Raw genomic sequence first — 21,877 nt, 5'->3', positions numbered from 1 at the left:
TGAGACTTGAGTCAGTGGCCTGTCCTACTGCATGCCAGTCTTGGGATTTGTCAACCTCCACAGCCCCCTGAGCCAGCAGCCTGCCATCTGACCAGCCAGTCTTAGGTTTGTCAGCCCCTGCAGCTATGCAAGTCAGTAGAAGACTCCAGCCTGATATCTGACCCATGGGCTTGGGACCTGCCAGCCTCTACAGCTGCTTGAGCTGTTTCCTTGAGGTAATTTCTTTCTCTCTCTCGCTACACACAGACATATATATATATAAAACAAAACCCATTGCTGTTGAGTGGATTCCAACTGATAGTAACCCTACAGGACAAAGTAGGACTGCCTCATAGGTTTCCAAGGAGCAGCTGGTGAATTCAAGCTGATGACCTTTTGGTTAACAGCTGAGCTCTTAATTCACTGTGCCACCAGGGCTCCAGCTCCACATACATATATGTATGTATGTGTGTGTGTGTGTGTGTGTGTGTGTATGTGTATGCACATATACATGCTTCGCTGATTTTGCTTCTCTAGAGAATGCAGCCTAAGAAAATCTCCTGGAACATATCCCCTCCTTCATATAAAAGCAGTGGCCTGTGTCCCAATTCAAGCCCTCCTCTCTCATCTAATTCTCCTAGCTACTAAAACAGTCTTCTAATTGGTCTCCTTATTTCAGTCTGAGAAATCAACACATTTTATACACCACTTCCTAAGACATCTATCCAAAGTTCAACTCATTGGTACATTTTTATTTAAAAACAATCACATGCTCCCCCTTGCCTTCAAAACCAACCCACACTTCCAAGCTGGCCTGCAAGGCCCTTCCCAGGCTGGTCCTAACCTCATTTTCCAGGCTTTTCTCTGGTGGTAGCTCCATGTGTTCTAGACTCTCCAGTCCCAAGACACACCAGGCATTCTCACACAAAGACATAAGTGTGAAAGAACACAGGGAGAAAAGTGTTGGTGTTTGAGCCAGACAGACTTGGGTTCAAATTCAAGCTCCCACTGATTGGGTATTTAGCTTCTACCTAGTCATTTAAATACTCTGAGCTTCACTTTCCTTTGGGAAAAGTAACACCTACTTTATATACCTATTGTAAGAATTTTAAAGAGTTTATATAAAACATCTAATACTTGTATATGGTGGTGGCGGTGGTAGCTACCATCAAGTCAGCTGCTGACTCATGGCGACCCCAAGCATGATGGAATGAAATGCTGTCTGGTCTTGTGCCATCCTCATGATCCATTGGAGATTGGACAAAGGGTTTAAATTGGCTGATTTTTGGACGCAGATAGCCAGGCCTTTCTTTCCAGTCCATCTTAGTCTGGTCTGAATGCTTCACTGAAACTCGTTTAGCATCACAGCCACCACTGACAGATGGGTGAAATGGGGTCATTTACAGGCATTTTCTTGTGGGGCAATGAAAACGTTTTAGAACCAGACAGAGGTGGTGGCTGTGCAACACTGTGAAAGTCCTAAATGCCCCTGAATTGTTACCTGTAAAAATGGTTAGTTTATTTTATGTGAAGGAAAAAAAAAAAAAAAAAAAAACACCAAACCTGCTGCCGTTGAGTCAATTCTGACTCAAAGCTACCCTATCGGAGAGTAGAACCGCCCCATAGGGTTTCCGAGGAGTGTCTGGTGGATTCAAACTGCCGAGCTTTTGCTTAACAGTCATAGCTCTTAACTGCCACACCACTAGGGTTTCCATTTTATGTGAATTTCACCTCAATTACAAAAAAAAAAAAAAACAACAATGCTGAGTACCTATCATGAATCATACACTTTCATATAATTGGTAAACCATCTAAAAAGTTTTATCCTTAGTTTACATGTGAGTTAGGTAAGGCTCAGACTTATCCAGAGCCCCAGGGCTCATAAACAGTACAGCCAGAATTCAAACCCAGGTATGTTTGACTCCAAAGCCTCTGCCCTTTCTTCACACCTCACTGCCTTTCTGACCCCGCTCAGCCCCCTGACTATATTTCTGCCTTGGAAAACCTCAACTATCTACTGCCAGTTATCTACTACTAGCAGAAACTCACACATTAACTGCGACTGGGTTATTCCTGAGAGGGTGTTATAGAGTAGGAGGCTGTACATTTAATCATGTCCGACTATCAGTGGTACTATAAAGGGAAGGAAAGAAGATCTCACAATGCGAGAGTCTTTCAAAGCTACTGTACACTGGCAAAGCCAGCTGGCAAGATGGAGATGGACAGTTGCCTTCATCAACTGATAGAGGAATGGGTTACCAGAAAATAAAAATTTAATCAACAGTTATAAAAATTAAATCATCACTAATAATATACCCTCTGTTGGAAATTCCAACTTGAATGGTGGTTAGGAGTGGGGGTTCCTTCTGCAGGTAGGGGTTCCTTCTGAATGACAGCTCAGAGTGTTCTTTAAACAAGGTGGACAAGGCTTATGTAGCCGCTGACGATAGGCACATTCCTGCACATTGTTGTTGCTGGGTACCGTAGATTTCAACTCATACAGACCCCATGTGACAGAGCAGAACTGCCCCATAGGGTTTTCTAGGCTATAATCTTTATGGGAGCAGATCACCAGGTCTTCCTCTCATGGAGTCACGGGGTGGGTTTAAACCACCAACCTTTTGGTTAGCAGGTGAGCTCTTAACTGTTGCACAACCAGGGCTGCTCCTGCACATTGGGGGCCTCAATTAGTATTTCATGAATGTTGCGAGAGGAGGTGTGGAGGCCATAATCTCTAAGACCCCTCCTAACTCTATGATTCGAGAGTGTCTATGGACACACATGAACATCCCCACGCTAGAAACTTTGATTTAGACCTGGTCACTAGGATGTAAGAGAAAGGGCATGAGCTCTTTATTTTAATTAATAATATTTCTATATTAAGAAATTTTAAATCCTTTAATGGTATTATGCCAAAAAAACAGACTATTGCTGCTGTATTGGTTTGCTGATCAGAGTTTTGCTCATCAGAGACCTGAATCTTCTCTTGGATCACCCTTTCTGAGGAGCATGAGCTTTGAGTTGTTAACCTGCCTCTGCTATTTCCTAGTTATGAGATCATGCTAGATCTCTGAGCCTCAATTTCTTCATCTATATTGTGGAAATAAGCAATAATCTAACACCTAGGGTGTTTGAGAACTAAGTGATAATTCACTTAGCACAGTACCTGGCAGAGAATTAGTGCTCAACCAATGAATTGTTATAAATAGGATCCTGGTTCTGCCACTTAGTGGCTGTGTAACCCCTGAGCAATTCATGTGACTTCTCAAAGTCTTGATTTTCTCATCTTTAAAAAGTGTGATAAATAAGTAAATAAAAACATGGAGAAGGCTCCTGGTATTACATATCCCAAGATGGCAAACACATAAACCAAATGTGAAATGGAGGCTCTGGCCATGGGCGGAGGAAGATGGCTGGAAGGCCGAAACGGAGGGCTCCTAAACTGTCTGGCCTTTTTCTAGTGAACTTCCCACCAGCACATTCTTCCAGTCACACCCTCCTACATCTCTGGCCTTTACAGTCTCCTTTGCCAGCTGTAGGTCTTCACCCACCCCTTAGATGGACCATTCCTCATTTTCTCTTCCTGCTTTAGTGTCTTTCCTTGGGCTTGCTTATCACTTCTACATCAATTATCTTCAAGTGCCAGTATACAGCTCAAATCTGTCATTTATATCCATTTCCAATGCCTCTCTCCTAGTCCAGCCCAGCATCAGCTCCTGCCTAGACTGCAGCAGGATCCTCCAAACTGATCTCCCAGCTTATATAGCTGGAATGAACTTTTAAATATATAAATCGGATTAACTCACTCTCTAGTCCTGCACAGTCTAGCTCCTGGCTACCTCTGCAGCCTTGCCTGATACTGCCCTTTGATCCCGCACTCCATAATGTGACCATCTTGAACGTTTCAAGCTCCTGCCTATCTCAGGACCTTTGAATATGTTCTTCCCTCTGCTTGGTGCATCCTACGTCCAAATTGTTATCTAAACTCTTATTCATATCCTTTGGGAGCCCTGGTGGCTCAGTGGTTAAGGGGCTGGACTGCTAACTGAAAGGTCAGTGGTTCCAGGCCACCAGTCGCTCCATGGGAGAAACTCAGACCTGGAGATCTGCTCCTGTAAAGATTATAGCCTAGGAAACCCTATGGGACAGTTCTACCTGTAATATAGGGTCGCTGTGAGTCTGAGTTGGCTCGGCACACAATAACAACATTCATATCCTTGCCACCAGCCGTCTGAATTAGGCCTCATGTTTGTTTCTCTAGAGCACCATCTTCTTTTCTTTTCTAATCTTTATCACAATGTATATTTACATATGCATTTGTTGATGGTATTTAAACTTGACAATCTGTTTCAAAATATCTCAAATATGTCTAAAAATTCCATGAGGGCAGGTAGCATAGCAATTTTCTATACCACTGAATACTGAATGTCTGCTCAGGATATGGTTTATAAAAGGTAATTAGTAAATACTTGTTGAATGAATGAAGAACAAAAGGACAGATGTAGTGTCTGGGTCTGTCTCCAACCTGGTATCTACCCCTTTAGACTGACTCCTTCAAGTGGCATGCAGCAGGCTTTGAGGGTTCATAAAATAACTCCTTGGTTCCTGGGGTACTGTATGGGAGTAGACCAAACCATTCTAACCTACTTATTTACATGGACTGCGTCTCCTTTTTCTGTGCTTAACTTACCCTAACTCATTAGCCCAGGAGATCCTTAAGGGCAAACACCACGTCAGCCTAGATGCCTAGTCCAGGGTCTGGCACATAGTGAAGGGATTCTCAGTGGGTATTTGTTGAGCCAAACAGACTCAACAAAGCCTGTGGCAGACACTGCTGGTTGCTGCCCCTACAATTATTTCCCCTCTTTTTGAGAACACCCTAATTTTGTTTAGAGTATCAACCTGGCAAGCTAAAAATATTTGCTTCCTCAGGCTTCTTTACAGCTCTGAGTGTCCAAGTGACACGGCTCTAGTCAATGTTTTAGGAAAAATCTCGCTTTCCTCTTTTCTTTTTCCTGCCTGATATGCAGACGTGGGTGCTGGAGGTGCAGCAGCCATTTGACGGCTGGGAGGCGGTGAGGATGAGAACACAGCCCCAACCCAAAGACAGCAGAGCAGAAATGGAGAAAGAGCCTGGCCCCTGACTCAGGTCCTGAACTGCTGGACCAGCCCTGCACAGGCATGTCCTCGACTGAGCACCCACGAGAAAATCAAAACCCGACTCAGATTCTACTCCAGTAACAATTTTGGTTATCTGCACACTAAACACATTTCTAACCCCGACAGAGAGACTAGCTTTTACTACTTGGCCCCTACGGTGTCTTCGAGCTATCTTTTCTGTCCTTGAAGTTGTAGGTAGAAAAGTGAGAAGGTTCAGCAGTAAAGGATAGATCCCAGGAGCAGCAGAGTGGATAGGAGCGTTGGTGAGAACCCTGCTCTAACGTCTTCAGTGACCAGCGGCAGCAGCTGGCAGGCCTAGTCTCCAAGTCTACAGATACAGCAGTCTGATGTTCCTACCTCTCCCCCACTGAACAGATTTTTGGCCATGATCTGTCTCCAGCATGCTGACCTGAGCTCTCCCTTAGCCTACAGTTTCACTCTACTTATACCAGATTGCTCTGAATAAATCACCGCTATTTAGCAGGGAGGGCTGAATTCACAGGGTGCTCTTCCATTAGAAATTTCACGAAGTGCTGCCAATGTCATTTACTAGAAGGTTAATTTATTACTGAGAGACCCTCATTGCTGTATTATATCTTATAGTAGAATTCAGAGAAAGCGGGTGTGGGAAGCAGTGGTGGGGGGGCTTATTAAAAACAGAATCCAAAAAACCCCAGTGCCGTCGAGTCGATTCCAACTCTCACAGAACATCACCCCACAATTACTTCTCTTAATTTCTTCTTTGAGGTAGTGCAGGTTTTTATACAAATTACGGGCTATAACATCAGGATCTTCCTCTCCAGATCCTTGCAAATGACTGGGAAGCTAATGAACAGTAGTCTTGCCCAATCAATGCAAGGCAAATACAGAAACAACACTGTCTAGTGGTCTTTGAAAAATCATGAAGGAACCAGTTTTGATGACCCTTGGAAGACAGAAACTTATGTGACAGTCCAAAAATCAAACCCGATGCCGTTGAGTCGATTCCAACTCATGCTGACCCTATAGGAGAGAGCAGAATTGCCCTACAGGGTTTCTAAGCAGAGGCTGGTAGATTCAAACTGCCAACCTTTTGGTTAGCAGCCAAGCTCTTAACCACTGCACCACCAGGGCCCCTATGTGATAGTAACTAGGCATATCTAGGAAAGAAGAGAAATGGATCACAGCAGAAGCAAATAAAAACCACCACCAGTCCTTCTGCCCTTCCTATCTCCCTCTTTTCCTCTTTCCTTAATTTTTCTCATGAAATCACAAAGTTCAATCCTAGTAGCCTCCTCTGATTATATAAATGAATGGGCTCTTATTCTGTGCCTAATAATATAAATCCACAAGCTTTCATTATATTATTCCCTTGCTCAAACGCCTACAGCAAAACCATGCCAAACCCGTTGCTGTTGAGTCGATTCCAACTCACAACCACTCGTATATGACAGAGTAGAACTGCCCCATAGGGTTTCCAAGGAGCACCTGGTGGATTTGAACCGCTGACCTTTTGGTTAACAGCTATAGCTCTTAACCACTACGCCACTAGGGCTTCCCAAAAGCCCGCAGTAGTACCTGATACCCACAGAATAAACCTTTTCCTTAAGGTGGCATTCAAGGTTCTCCATGACAACTCACTTTTCCCTTTCAGGGCATCCTGTGTCAAACAGAACTGCTGGATCTTCATAGCTAGCTCTTACTTTTCTGCCTATGTACCTCTTGCTTATGCTGTTCCCACTACCTGGAATGATTTCCTTAACACTCCCCTCCTATTTTCCTTCTTTAAATGTAAAAATTCTATGCATCGTACCGTCCTGACCCAATCAACTGGACATGCCCTCTCCTTCCTCCAACCCTATGGCACTTTGACCCTCCAGGGGTGACCTTTCTTGCACTTTTCCTTGGATTAGAAGCACTTACTATATAAATGTTTCATCTTCCTTAATCTGGACCATAAGCTACTTTTGCCATAAGCCATATCATGCCTTCTCTGTATTCCCAGTTTGGAAAAGGGTGGAGATGCAATATTTGTTGGATAAAGGAAAAAAGGAAGGAAAGAAGAAGGAAGGGAGCGGGGAAGGGAGGGAGGAAAGGAGGAGGAAGGAATTAAATCTGCCCCTAACCCTTTGACATACAGCAGTCTGTTTACAGAGGCTGTATGGACATGAATGAAATGACTCTTCTCTTCAGAACACGAAGACCGGGGCCATGTTTCTCATAAAAAAAAATTCCAGTCTCTATGTTTTCTAACAACAATTCTCATTTCTTTTCTCTGGGTTTCTAGATCCACTGTGAGACACCTCTTGTTATTTCCGACTTGGCTCACATTGCCACAATGTCAAGCCGATCTGTTCTCTTATGCTTTAGCGTCAACCAAAATGAAAGATAAGATGGTATCTGGAGACCCAAACACTCCAACACTGACTTGTCAGGTCTTGGGTTGTAAACAGTGCACACTGAGGTATTTTAACTTTTAAAGTTTTATGCTATGAGATTTTATGTTCTTTTTAATGATTTCTCAAGAAAACTTCCTGGGTTGATGTGAGATGGTTACTTCTAATTGGAGAAGAGTTAAAGGGGCAGCAGAGGTGTGTGTGTGTGGGGTGGGGGGGTAGTTTATTCCATAGAATACAGATGGAAATAAAATATTTAGAAGTAACCATGACAAATAGCGAGACACCTTGGTATAGTGGAACATGGGCTTTGGAGACCAAGTTTCTATCCTTGCTCTCCCTTTCTAACTGTATGACCTTGGACAAGTCATTCAAAATCTTTGTCCAAGGTTTTTGTAAGCGTTAAACAACATAGATAAAAGAGCTTAGTATGGTTCCCCAACACAACAGGTATTCTCTAAATATTTGCTGAATGAATGAATCAGTGGAAAACAGAAGTTAGTGTAGTACCAAAAAAGGGGGGTTTATCCTGCGAAGGAGGCAGATTGCTAGAGAATAAAGAGGCACCATCTTTGGAGTCAGACAGATGCAAATTCAAACCCAAGCTCTTCTCTTAGCATCTCTGCAATTTCCTCTCTGTAGTGGAGAAGGGGTGATAATAAAAGTAACAATAGGCAACTCATGGAGTTACTGCAGGCTTAATGAACATATGTCCAAGTCCTTCCTAAATCACAATAGGTTGACTGCATTTTACCTATTGGTGTACATCCTCCTACTTCATTTCAACACCTGAGGTCAGTAAATTCTAGGCCCCTACCGTGCAAATTCTAGATCTCCACATATAAAGGAAAGACTGTTCTTTCTGAAGATAGCTCCAATGTTTTATTTTAAAACTTTCCTGGTTTCAGTGTGTGTGTGTGTGTGTGTGTAAATGCATCTTCTTCAGAGGGAGTTCTGTCAACATCAGGTTTTTGTGTGTACATATTTGTGTATACAGTTTGTGAAGTGCTTTAACCTTTTTTTTTCAAGGCAAAAGATAAACTCATTTAATTTAAAATCATCAGCTGGATTGCATTAAATGGAGGGAAAAGCAAAAAGGTACACAGTATAGCCATTTGTTAAATTAAACACAATTATTTCTCCTGTTACTTAATTACAAACAGACATAAATACTCTGGATTCTGACATCTAGGATCTGTTAAAATTATAGATCTGGATTTCAACATGGGACGAAGGGAGGGTCATATTCCAATTTGTGTGTTAAGCAAACCCGAGAGTTACAATTGTATATTGGGACCATAATGACTTCACTAAAACAAGACCTAAACTTTTAATTAACCTGCCAAGACAAATTACAACTCAGAGCTCACAGGTAACGATCACAGACAGCTGAGACTCAGTGCCAGGGACTCTTGGGGAGAGGCGGATTAATAGCAGCGTCAGAATTGTTCTGATGTTTTTTTGTTAAAGGAAAAAAAGAAAAAGATTCACTAAACAATCACTGTAGCTTGAAGGGAGACAGGCAGGTCAGAGAGGAAGCAAGAGAAGGGTGGAAGAAGGAGGAGGATGGGAGAGAATATTAACAGCTTCTGCTTATTGAGTGCTAATAATGTTGGCACAGTGGTTAAGCATTCAGCTGCTAACCAAAAGGTGGGCAGTTTGATTCATCAGGTGCTCCTTGGAAGCCCTGTGGGGCAGTTCTACTCTGTGCTATAGGGTCGCTGTGAGTCAGAATCGATTTGACAGCAACAGTTTGGTGTTTTTTTTTTTTTTTTTTTTTAATTGTGGTTATGGTGTTCCAGTGGAAAACCTGGTGGCATAGTGGTTGAGAGCTACAGCTACTAACCAAAAGCTCAGCAGTTTGAATCCACCAGGTGTTCCTTGGAAACCCTATGGGGCAGTTCTACTCTGTCCTATGCAGTCACTATGAGTCGGAATCGACTTGATGGCAACGGGTTTTTTTTTTTTTTGTGTGGTTTTTGCAGTGTTGCAAAACCTGTGCCAGGCACTTCATATTTGTGAAGTACTATTATTATTCCATTTTCAGACAAGAAAAGTGAAGCTCAGAGAGGTGACATGACTGTTCTTGGCTACCGAGCTAACAGGAGGCAGTAAGGGCAGGAAGGAATACAAAGCAGTGCAGGGGTGGATTACCCAATAAGCAAGGTAAGCACGGCCTTACTTGTGTATACTTGCTAGTCTGTGTCAACAATTTCCCATTTTTTGATCTCATCAAAGATTCTGCCCCTAGATATGCCTGACATCTGTCTCTCTCCCAACCTCACAGCACCTTCCTACGGACTCAAAGCCTCTTTTCAAATTTACAATCCCTGACAGAGACGGATTACCCCGTAAGCAAGGTAATGTGGTGAAAACCATGTGAAATTGTTCACTACAGATCAGTAAGTCCTCACAGGGAAGGCCGTGCTTACCTTGTTTACTGGGTAACCCACTCCTGGAAAAGAGTCTTGGAATCCATAGGAAGGCACTGTGGGGTTGGGAGAGAGACAGATACCAGACACCAGCCATACCTAGAAGCAGAATCTTTGATGAGGTGAAACACCGTATGGCCTGTTTGTTCTAAAAGACATTATAGGATTAAGAGGGGGTAAAGACAGGTTTCATCATTTAGGTGAGAGTAGAAGACCCAGAGGGAGAAGCAAGACTGGCTCCTCAGTTCTGACAAAACAGGTCAGCAAGCTCTGACAAGCCTAAAGCTGGCACAAGTGCCTAACTACTCACATTTTATTTCTCCAAGATTCATTTCCTAATTAAAAGTAGCTTTCTTTGGGAGTTGTACTAATATCTTTTCATATTTATTCTCCGTTATTAAAAATAAAGAACTCTTGACTTTTAAAATCTTAGTAATGTTAACCGTGACACTCTATGCTTCTTTGTGATCCACGCCTGGGAGAAATCAGGCCATGAGGCCATGATGCTGCAAAGCAGGCACCACTAATGACTTGATAATCAAGTCTCTACATTGAAGCCACCATGCCCAGAAAAAGAAAGGGAACAGGGTCTGGAGCCCGGGAAACCCCACAAAATGACAGCCTAATTGATGGTGAGGACCAGAACTGGGCTCTCAGTGACAGGGAACGGGCTGCCCTGTTGGCCTCTATGTCACCCATAACCACCGAGCGGCAGCTTCAAATTCCAGAATCTTGAGAAACAAAGAGCTGGAAAACTTCAGAGATTTGTATAAGATCAAAACACAAGTGGCAGAGATTCAGAACTGAGCATACTTTCCATTACACCTCAAAAGGCAGCCTTCAGGGTGGAAACCGGGACCAGGGTACTGGCAAGATTGTGGCTGCTGAGTCCTGGCAATGCGACCTGAGCAGAGAAAGGGCCACACTCACACTTGTTCCCTTAGTAACTGAGGGACTTGTGTGCCGGGTACCGGGCTGGTGTTGGGGAGGCAGAGAGGAATTTACCAAAGTCCTTGCGCTCTAGACAACAACAGCCTGGTGGTCAGGACAGACATTTCCAAAACAAGGAAAGCACAGAGTGGCAATACCTATTTCACAGATAGTTACCTAGTGGCCTAAACCTTTTTTATTTTATCAATTGGGTACTATATTGCAGCAGAAGCTTACCTCTCATCCCCTGCCTATAACTGGAAGGTACTCTCTGCCTAAACACTAAGGGCAAAGTTACCAGTAAGAAGAAAACAGCCTGATATTGACTGCTGCTGTTTAAAAGGAAGAACCAAACCAAGGACCAGTTCGAGGGATTTTCATTAAACTCCATTTTCCATGTTAGAGAGACTACCAGCCAAGAATTAAGACAAAAAGTTTTCAGGTGAGCTCTGGTAACTCTTCATTATTAGAAATGCTTTTCTAAGTTCTGCTTCATGGAGTTTTGTTTTTCTGTGGGTTTCAAGCATATAGAGGAAGATGGGGTCCTCAGACCACTGTGTCACAGTACTTCCAATATAAACGCAGAGAAAATGTTTTCTGACCTAAACTGCTAAGACCACCATGTCCTATAGCGCACTGGTGACTGAAGGAGGAGACAGATTCTATGGAATGCATTGGTAAAGGACAGCAATTCTTTCCAACAGGGTGTCAGGCGACCCAGTGACTCACAGACTTCTGAGGTGGCCAGTAGGCTCAACCTGAACGAATAGTGAGGTTCTCTTCCACCACACGGGACAGTCAAGTGGGTAAGCGCTCATTTAAAACAAATGTGTCTGAGATTAAAAAATCAGTGCCTGTTGAGTCAGTTCCAACTCATGGCAACCTCATGTGTGTCAGAGTAGAACTGTGCTCTATAGGATTTTTAATGGCTGAATAAGTAGATGACCAGGCCTTTCTTCCCAGGTGCCTCTGAGTGGACTCAAACCTCTAACCTTTTGGTTGGCAGCCGAGCACATTAATTGCTTATATAAGCCAGGGACTCCTGTCAGAGATTGTTGTTGTTGTTAGTTGCCATCAAGTCGATTCTGACTCATAGTGGCCCCATGTGCTGCAAAGTAGAACTGTACTCATAGGGTTTTCAAGGTTGTGACTTTTTAGAAGCAGATGGCCAGGACTATCTTCCAAGGCACCTCTGAGTGACTGTGAACCACCAATCTTTTGGCCAATAGTCCAGTGCTTAACCATTTGCACCATCCAGGGATCCTTGTCAGAGATTAGGACATTTCTATCCTTAAGAAAACCCTAATCTGACTGATTACATTGTTCATCCAGTCCTTTGCACTGCTATTCTCACTATCTCTCTAAGCCTTTATCTTCTTTTCTCATCTTCCAGGGGTTGTTGGCTCCAAAAGGCAAAAAACAAACAACAAATCAGTGAGCTGAACCAAGTTAGACTTATAAAGACAAATAAGTGTTGTAAAGAAGTGCCAAGAAGAGAGATACTGCCTACATGAGGCTGGTCATGTAGGATTCCTGTCTCATGTTATCAGTTCCACCCCCTTGGTCTTTAAATGCAGCTGCTGGTCCACAAGTCATGCCACAAATAACACAAGAAAGGCAGTGGGCAACAGCCCTGGGCTCAGGTGACAGCCCAGAATGGTCTTCCAGGCCCTCCTGTCAGCCCCTACCTTCATTTTCTTGCATCTTACATCTGTTCTTTGTCCAGCAAGCCTAGTCAGGATGCCCGCATGCCAGAGGCATCCACAGCTCTCGGCAAGAAACATCTGGTTGTCAGCTTCAACTCCCAGAATCTCCATCTCCAAGAGTCCTCCCACCCAAAAGAGACATCATCCCACAAACCATAGAGTGGTGGAGCTTCCTTACCAATGGCAGTGGTGAGAAAGGAAACCACTTCAGACTCCTTTCCATCATTGTAAAAAGCCAGGTGCCAGATTCCTGAATCCAAATACTGGATGAAGCCGGTCTCGTGGCTAGTGGGGGGAACAACTCCCCGAGACTGGCGCGGGGGTCCTTCCAGGCTCCGTGCTTCCTGGGTCAGGAGCCTCCTTCCATCCAGCAGCTCCACAAAGTCAAACTGAAGTACAAAGAGAGCAAAATGAGCAGTGGATCTGCTTTACCATAACACCAGGCTCTTTCCTCAGACTTCTCATGGAAAAGCATGAGAGAGAGAGAGAGAAAGTACATGGAGGCTGATGACTCAATTCAAACTCCTTCCAAGGTCCCATTTTGTCCACAGAAATCTTCTCCTGACTTTCTTGTGGGTGCAGCATCATTAGTGGATTATTCTTTAGTCTCAGTCTGTTTTAATTTTGTTGTATGTGTGGTGAGTCTTCACTTGGCTGAGTTTGTACCAGGACAACCATGTTTTTTAAGTGATAGGCACATGCTTAGAAACCCAGCCACTTAATGACTGTGTGAACTCCATGCAAATCATGATGGAAATGCTGAGGGTCTAGGATGGGGACTGGAGCACTGAACCTGCTTTAAATATCAGTCATGTGGAAATGAAAATTTGATTTATATTCATCTTCCTTTTGTCAATGAGCCTTTCCAAATGCTCCAGTTTCAGGGGGTACTTCTAGGGGAACTAAATGGCAGTGGGTTAAACTGGATTAGCTCAAAAGAATACACACGCTGTGTCAAATACAACTGCCAACTGATCTGAGACGCCCGCATGAGACTCAAGAGAAGTCAGTCACGAAGTTTTAACAACAGGTAGTAGTTACGTCCTACGGGTCTAGTAGCAAGCCAATTGAGTAAATTTTTTCCTCCCTTCTTTCTCTCTCTATCTTAGAAAAATATATAGATATTTATTCTCTCTCTCATATAAAAAGTCTAAAGGTAAGAAGTCCAGGACCAGCATGGTAGTTCTGTGAAGTCCTCAGGGACCCAGAATCCCTCTATTTTTTCTGGGATTTCATCCTTTCCAAGTGTATCCATCCGGCTTTTAACTAAACATCTTAACTAGCCGTTGGCCTCAGAAGGCTGCATTTCGCCTGGGAACGCCTGGCAGATGCTGGTTTATGTGACTCCATCTCCAGGGCTGGGAGGAACCTGCACAGATCTCTGTCTTCACCAGTCAGGACTGGTCATGTGTCAATCATCCCAAGTTTTCGAGTGTTTCCGGTGTGCGTGTGTATGTGCCTGTGTCTGAGTAAATGTGTAGCCCTGCAAGAGAGAAGGAACACAACAGACTGGGGAAGTGACATTCATCGTTAGGGACTCCCCATTCTGCTATGAGTCGGAATCAACTCGACGGAGGTGGGCTTGATTTTGGTTTGGCCCATTCTGAGCCAGGTCTTGCACTTACTGCTTAACACGTTATTCTTTATTCTTCACAATAGCCCGGCAAAGTGGGTGCTGTTATCATCATTTTATAGACAGGAAACTTGCTCTGAGAGGATTAGGAATAGACCCAAGGTTACATAGCTGATAACAACAGGATTCAAACTCAGGTCTGTCCGATTTCAAAACGCATGCTTTTGCTTTTTTGTCCCCTCGCCCCCTTTCCCCAGACCACATTTTGTGGATAAATATTTTAAATGAGGAGACTGGGAGATAGGATGAAGGCTACTGAAAGATTTCCTAGATTTTTCTCTTCTTAACCGCTCCCCCCACCCCTGCCAGGAATATAACCCTACTCATCTGAAATACAAAACCTGGGAGGGGGCAAATGGATGGATGGGCTGTGAAACCAAAACAGCAACCTCGTTGCCATCGAGTTGATTCTGACTCATAGTGACCCTATAGGACAAGTAGAACTGCCCCATAGGGTTTCCAAGGATCTGCTGGTGGATTCAAGCTGCCAACCTTTTGATTAGCAGCTGAATCCTTAACCCCTGCACCACCAGGGCTCCAGGATGGGTTATGAAATATGTGAAATTCTCTTCAGTCTCAAAGACCCAGATTTAAGGAGGGAAGAGCTTCCTGACTTTGGGCTAAGATCTGAGTCCCCTGGAGATCAGCAGGATATGCGGGGCTCTGGTTACCTGTGTATGTGAAGGAGGGAGGCCTTTTCTGCCATAAATGCCAACCAGTGCTGCCTTTCCCAGAGACACATTGAATTTCAGATGCACAGGATGGTCTATGAACACCTGAGATCTCCAGAAAGTGCCAGGAGGAATCTTCTGGGAAGCCCGTCTTCCCACGTCGATTTCTCCGGAGTCTATAAAACTGTCCTCTGGAAAGAAACTACTGGGCTTTCCTACCAAGACACAGGGAAGGGAAGACAAAAACATCGCAGTTAGCCACAGATGAAACAAGAAATCAGGGCATCTGCACAACCAAGACTCTCGTCAGCCATGCCCTCCTCTCTATAACATTCTGCTGCCAGCTTCCTCTCCCCAGTTGAGGAATAAGAACGTCCAGAACATTTTTTTTCCCCAGCGATGCTCAAATTGTTCTGCTAAAAATATGCATTCTTCCAAAGCAGTATGGGTCCTCCCCAAGGGCCATCTGTTTACTGCATAACTCCACAGCTTGTTAAGACATATTTTGATTCTAAAAAATAATCATTTGTGGTCACATGAGAATAACTCCGTGATCGTGTCTGTATGTGTGTGCGTATGAACAAAGGAGTGCATCCTAAAGCAGAAAAGAGAGAGAGAACGAGGTGTTGTTATTAGGTTTGCAACTCAGAATGATTCCCTCAGCAGTGGGAAGTGTGACTTGAGTGAAATAGGGTATTTTAAAAGCTTGTTAGCTTACATATAAATGAGAGGTCAAATTCTGAGGCTAGGATATATGGATGGGGGTTTGATTTGGGGTCAGGTGTAGAGATTGAGGCAGAGGAGGAAAAGGAGGAAGAAGTCATTTCTGAAAGGAGGAAACATTTCTGAAAAATGCTTCTTTGTATTTGGATGAGAGGTGAATATAATTTGGGGGCTAAAGTGTGTAAAACCCATAAAGTTGAGAGAATTTCTCAAGTTTAAGCAAAACATCTATGACACATGTGGGAATGCAACCTTGTGCCCAGCATCCATGCAGGGAGGTCAGGAGTAAGGATTTTTGTCCATTTTTGTCACTATTGAGGAACCTGACAGCTTTTTGGGGACAGTTCCAGTGCAGGGAAGGAAGGCTACTTATCAAGCTTCCTTTGTTTAGTTAATTCAGTACATTCATATATGAAAAAATATATACCCTAACTTCCTGCCAGACATCAGCCTTCTCAGGAACTGGGAGGGAGAGGGAGGCAGGAGACTATCAGAATGCAAGAAAGACCACCCTTAAAAAAAAAAAAAAAAAAAATTTTTTTTTTTTTTTTTTTAACCCTTAGGACATGGAAAAACCCAAAACCAGTCAACACACTACATCTTGTAAGTCATTAGAAAGGTATCCCCTGGATATCCTGGTTCCAAGGTTTCCTGTGTTGTTAAAGATGTTCAAAGAGACACTCTAGAGAGCCAGGATTCATTTGTAAAGAAAACACGTTTGTGGGAACTTATTATAAAAAGCATTTGGGGAATAAGAAATTAAAATGTCTTTTTTCCTAGCTCTGTAAGACTCCTTACAAAGCACATTTGATGCTGAAATGGAGCTTGGCAGGGCAGTATTGTACTCATAAAACATTTTACTGTTTTAACTAATAAAACTCAATTTAAATGCTAAACTTCTTCATATGTTATCATTCCCCTGTAAACGACAGGCAGAAACATCAGGTTTTTAGCTTCCAACCATTAAATGTTATTTTAATTAAAAATATGTCAACAAAAAAAGTTAAAATGCATGCTAACAATAAAAGTACCTCTGGTGTTCTGTCATTAGCATGGGAAAGTGTTTGCATTTAATTCCTTTTTGGAAGGAATGTGTCCCCAGACTTTTAAAATATAGACACACACACACACCCCTCCACCGTGTGGCTCAGAAAGTTCAAAGATAAAAGCCAAATTCACAAAGCACTAATACGGGAGAGAATGACTTTCATATTCCTCTTCATCTGATTTTCAGGTTTTCAATACCACAATCCTTTTGTATTCCAGGTAGAAAATAGTATATCCTTCAGCTTTTAATTCGGCTAAAGAGGCAGAACTACAAGGGAGTATAAAACAAAAAAGGATGAGCTCTCTTTTTACTCCTAGGAATCACACAGAAATAGGCCCAAGGCTGCTAATTTCAAGAACTCATTTCCTTTGTGAGTAGGTGGGAGACAGAGCTGATGGGATTTCAGGATCCCGTGCATTCAAATAACTCCTATGTCTGAGAATAAATAATGGAAAACTTCTCCCACATTGCAGCATGGTGCTGGAGAGCCTCACACAGTTCATTTTCCCCTCCGATGAACATATTTTTAGCAGACAGCTTACTACTGTATCAGCCAAGTTCTGTAGCCATATAGGTCAGAGGTCAAGCCCGGAGACCTCTCCCAGAGGCCCGTAGGACTCAGAAGCATAAATAAATTGGCTTCTCCCCCAGAGGATGTACGAAAGGAGAATTTTCTTTACCAGAGGTTAAGAGCTCGGCTGCTAACCAAAAGGTTGGCAGTTCAAATCTACCAGCTGCTCCTTGGAAACCCTATGGGGCAGTTCTACTCTGTCCTCTAGGGTCGCTATGAGTCGGAATCAACTTGATGGCAACGGGTTTGGTTGGTTTTTTAGTATTTCACCTAGACAGACCAAAATAGGAGGAAAACATGTCATTGGTGTGTATACAACAATGAAATAAACATAATAAATTCTGGTCTGGGGCACACTACTCACCAAGACCCTGACTTTCTACTGCTGCGTCTGTGAGGGTCACTCTGGAGCTTTGGTTCAAAAGTGACCTTTGTACTAGAAGTCATTCTGTCCAGGTCCTTAGGGAAGGGACCAAGGCCTGTCCTAAAGGCGATGTCTTAGAGGGGTAAGAAAATCTCGATCTGGAGATTTAAGCTTTTATTATTCCTCCTCTCCCTCCCACAGGAGGAGCCTCGTTGTCACAATGGTTAGGCACTCAGCTGCTAACCAAAAGGTTGGTAGTTCAAACCCACTCTGCAGCTTTGTGGGAGAAAGACCTGGCTATCCGCTCCCATCAAGATTGTAGTCGAGAAAACACTATGGAGCAGATCTACTCTGCCACATGGGGTCACTATGAGTCAGATCAACTCAATGGCACCTAACAACTCCCCTCCCACACTGGACCAACCCTAGGAATGGGATGTGGGCTGTTGAGGGGAAAGAGTCCACAGCCTGCTGATTACTTTACCTGACGGAAACAGGCATCAGATTGGCTGGGCTGAGGATCTGGTCAGAGTAAACCTACCTCTTTTCCTGCCTTTAAAAAACTAACTTCCTCTTCCCAGATCCTATAACCTGAGAGTTTTAGTCCTTAATTCTCAGCACCAAGCTGTGAGCGCTAGAATATAGAATAGCCTATCACATAGCAAAACCCACCAATGGTGGAGCCATGGGGGAGGGCAGAGGCAGTTGGAGGAGGAAAGTCCTGTATATAAAATTCTAATTCCTACCTTTTTTCTAGAAAATAGTAATAATAATACTAGTAGCCGTAATAGTAGTAAAGTAGAGGCAGTAGTATTAGTAGTAGTATTAACTACCATTTATTGAGCTCCAGCTATATGCCAGGCAGTTCAGTTAATTCTCACAATATTAAAATATGTATACGGAGGCTCAGAATGCTTAAGACACCATTTAGAGACGAAGCCATTTGGAGTCCGTCTTTATTTGTTAGAATATGGCCCAGAGGATTAAATTGATGAATAATTAATTTAAATTCTACAAAGACATTCCTGATGGTGGTAGGGTGCACTGACCCTCTTAAAGAGCAAGAATCCAATTTAATTCACAGCTCCAGCAGGCTAAATATCAAGGTTAGATCAGGTAGATCCAAGACCCATTTAAGAACTTCCTGGCATGTATAAGGAACCTGCAAACAGGCCTCAAAATTAAAGGGCAGCAGTCAGGGTCTCAAAACATTCACAGAATGACACTAAACAATCACTGGGTGCCCCACTGGTTTAACTTTTCACAGCTTAACTCGGGACTAGGGTGCCCCAACTGCATGATAAGTTTTCACAAGGCAGATTCTGCTATCACGGTCCTTTTCTTTATAAAGATATATAGATTCATGCCTCCTATAGCAATGCTGTGCAAATATGCATTCATGTCTATAAAAGAAATTTCTGAACGAAGCGCTGAAATGATCGGATAGCTCAGTCAAATAAGGGAGAATTGGAAGACCTGAACTTCCATGCACTTCCCAGTCACAGCCTTCACTTTCTTGAACTGAGAGCTATCTATATCGGATCCAAATTCCTAATCAACTAACACTCTCCCCTCCCTCCCCACCTTTTTGGTTTTTTTCAGTGCGATAACTTGCACAAAGAATCCTTTAGTTTCCTTAGCAACTGTTTGAAATTTATTTGATTATCAAAATGAGCTGTTCCATTTTGGGGAGCCCAGCTGAGCCTGCATGCAGCAATTTGCATGGTTCAAACTGACGGGCAATTTTGATTTCACTGCAGAAAGAAAATGCTATCCCTAGCCCACCAATTCAATCATCAGAAATGCTTGTTTATTCAGTGCTTTTTCCCCCTTCCCTTTAATGCATAACACAAGTTCTTGTGGCTTTACTTTGAAAAGCTGCTGTATTTGGTTTCCAGCCCATGACAACCCCAAAATGGTTTTAGCCACTTTGAAAATATAGTATGAATTGCACTTTGATGTTATCCTCAGAGATATAATGAACATTTAAAATACTGGATTTATCATGTATTTCATTCGTATAATTAAAAAAATATATATATCCTTTAAAAATATTAAGAAATACCCCAAACCTTTGGAGGCTATGTTAGCATAAAAAGTTAATTAGTCTGGATTTCTGGAATTTTAATAACTGATACAGAAGTGGTTTGAGATTTGAAGAAAACTAACATTTGTTGAGTGCCTCCTCACCATAAGTCTTTAAAAAGAAAGATGTTGTCATCCTTGCTCTACAGAGGAAAAATCTAAGGCCAAAGAAGATGGAATAACTGGCGTGTGTTAACACAGCCAATAAAGGGCAAGGCCAGGATTCGTACCCTGGACTGTCAGGCTCCAAGCCTATTTATTCTCTTTCTATCATACCATACTGCTTCCTCCATAACTGTGGCAACAAGAACTTTAATCTTAATTCTGGAATCAGCTCTCCTCTGATACTCTTGGAAGAGACAGGAAATATGCTCTTATACCAGGGTTATGTCTAAGGAACTAGATTTTTAACATCACAATTAAAAACATAAATTCCGTAGACACTGGTCTGACCAGGGTAAAAGAAATTAAGAACCATGTGGTCTCACATTAACTGTAGGAAGCTTTGTCCTCTGTTTTTCCAGACTGATGTAATTGTTTTTGATGCTGACCACTTTCCAGCACTGCACTGCATTTAAGGAATTTGTAAACAGGATTTCCATTTGCATTAGTAATGACAGATAATCCCTTTAAGCAAAAATACTCCAATTAAGGTAAACCAATAATCTGGTGCAATTTTATTTTGCCTCTTATCTGTACCTCCTGCTCCTTGGGAAAAACAAAACAAAACCTAAACAACCCACAAACTCTAATTTCATTAGCGTGGGGGATGTCCGATAGATCCAACTCCTGTTTAAAGAATGTTTGGTAGAGATCATGGAAGGGAGAAAATACATTTTGCTAAATAAGATCTTTTACCAATTCCTTGAAGGTTCAAAAAATCTTAAGTCTACTTTTGTGGATGCTGATCTAAAGACAATCTCTACCTACACTATCTGATACTATAAACTAACATGGGCATCACAAGCCAACAGGCAGGACCATGGACAAGGCCAACTTGAAAAAAATTCTGAAGAGCCATCTAGTTAGTCATATCATGATTACATTACTAATCACATATGTAGAATTTGTGAATTAGAATGTATCTTAGAGAATATCTAGCTCAACCTCCTTTTAAAAAGGAGGAAAATAAAGCCAGAAGGTCTGTTTAAGAGATTTGCTGAAGGTTATACCATGGGTCAGTGGCAGCAGCTAGACTTGAACTAGGGCTTTCTGACTCTTATTCCATAGCTCTTTTCACAGCCCCATGCATGATATATCCCTCTATATCCTACTAATGGGCAAAGAAAGTATAAACTATTCAATATTTTAAGCCTTAAAATTTTTTTAAAGGTGAGGACTGGCTTTGCCCCTCAAAACTGTAGGCAGAGATTCTGATTTGGGTCTGTGAAAACGCCCCAGTCCTCACTTCCCTTAAAAATGACCATAGGTCAAAAGTTGACTTTGGCCTTGAGGGCCATCATTTCAGAGGTAGTGAATAGATACTCTGACCGAGCACACGTCACCCTGTTAACCAATCTGACACTTGGAAGGCAAATCCTTGAGAGGACAGGGAGGCTCAGAAGCCATGACCCCAGAGTTAATTGGGATGAGAGGAAAGAAGATGTAAGCATCGAAGGCTGGAGGCAGCAATAGCCACACTGCTGACTGAGGTGACACCAGAAAGATAAAGCAGGTCATAGCAGTTTGTAGGAGAAGAGAGGACCACATTGCCCAAAATGATGACCAGACTTCTCTGTTAGCTCAGACATTTTTGCTGATACCCATTTTTGTGAGTCTTTGCCACTCTTGGCTGGTAGTGAAAGAATTTTTGACTACAGCATGTTGTAAAGACTCCTAAGAAATTCAGGACATAGGTCTATGGATGTCCCATTTAAGAACGTCAAAGTTCAAATGCCACTACCAACATCATTGATAGAGAAACATCTCTGTCTCATTGTACAATGGAATTTCACATCCACATCTTCTTCAGGGTCTTCTAACCATGGGGTGAGGCAGGTAGGCTGGCTTATGGAGAAGACAAGAGTCCCTGGTGTCACAGAGACCTGGATTTTACCCCATTTCTATCATTTCCTGGCTGTATGACTGCGGCCAAGTCACTTAATTAATGTAACTCTTAGTATTTGCATCTAAAATAGGGAGAAAGAATTATACTTACCTCACAGGACCTCTGTGAGGATTAAATATGAAATGCTTTTAA

The 21,877-nt window shown here is 42.7% G+C and overlaps 1 protein-coding gene across 2 annotated transcripts in view; it reads right to left on the bottom strand.

Moving 5' to 3' along the window:
- TENM4 (teneurin transmembrane protein 4) overlaps positions 1-21,877 on the bottom strand; it is an 887,828-nt gene that overhangs the window by 193,824 nt on the left and 672,127 nt on the right. For both annotated transcript variants that reach the window (XM_049889686.1, XM_049889688.1), the window contains exons 14-15: positions 14,887-15,101; positions 12,761-12,971 (exon numbers count right to left, since the gene is read on the bottom strand). In XM_049889686.1, the coding sequence (XP_049745643.1) occupies positions 12,761-12,971; positions 14,887-15,101 (426 nt within the window). The remainder of the gene's footprint in view (positions 1-12,760; positions 12,972-14,886; positions 15,102-21,877) is intronic.

The sequence above is a fragment of the Elephas maximus genome, chromosome 7 (genome assembly GCF_024166365.1).
Source record: "Elephas maximus indicus isolate mEleMax1 chromosome 7, mEleMax1 primary haplotype, whole genome shotgun sequence".
NCBI classification, from domain to species: Eukaryota; Metazoa; Chordata; class Mammalia; order Proboscidea; family Elephantidae; genus Elephas; species Elephas maximus.
This window is presented reverse-complemented; position numbering and strand designations above follow the sequence as displayed.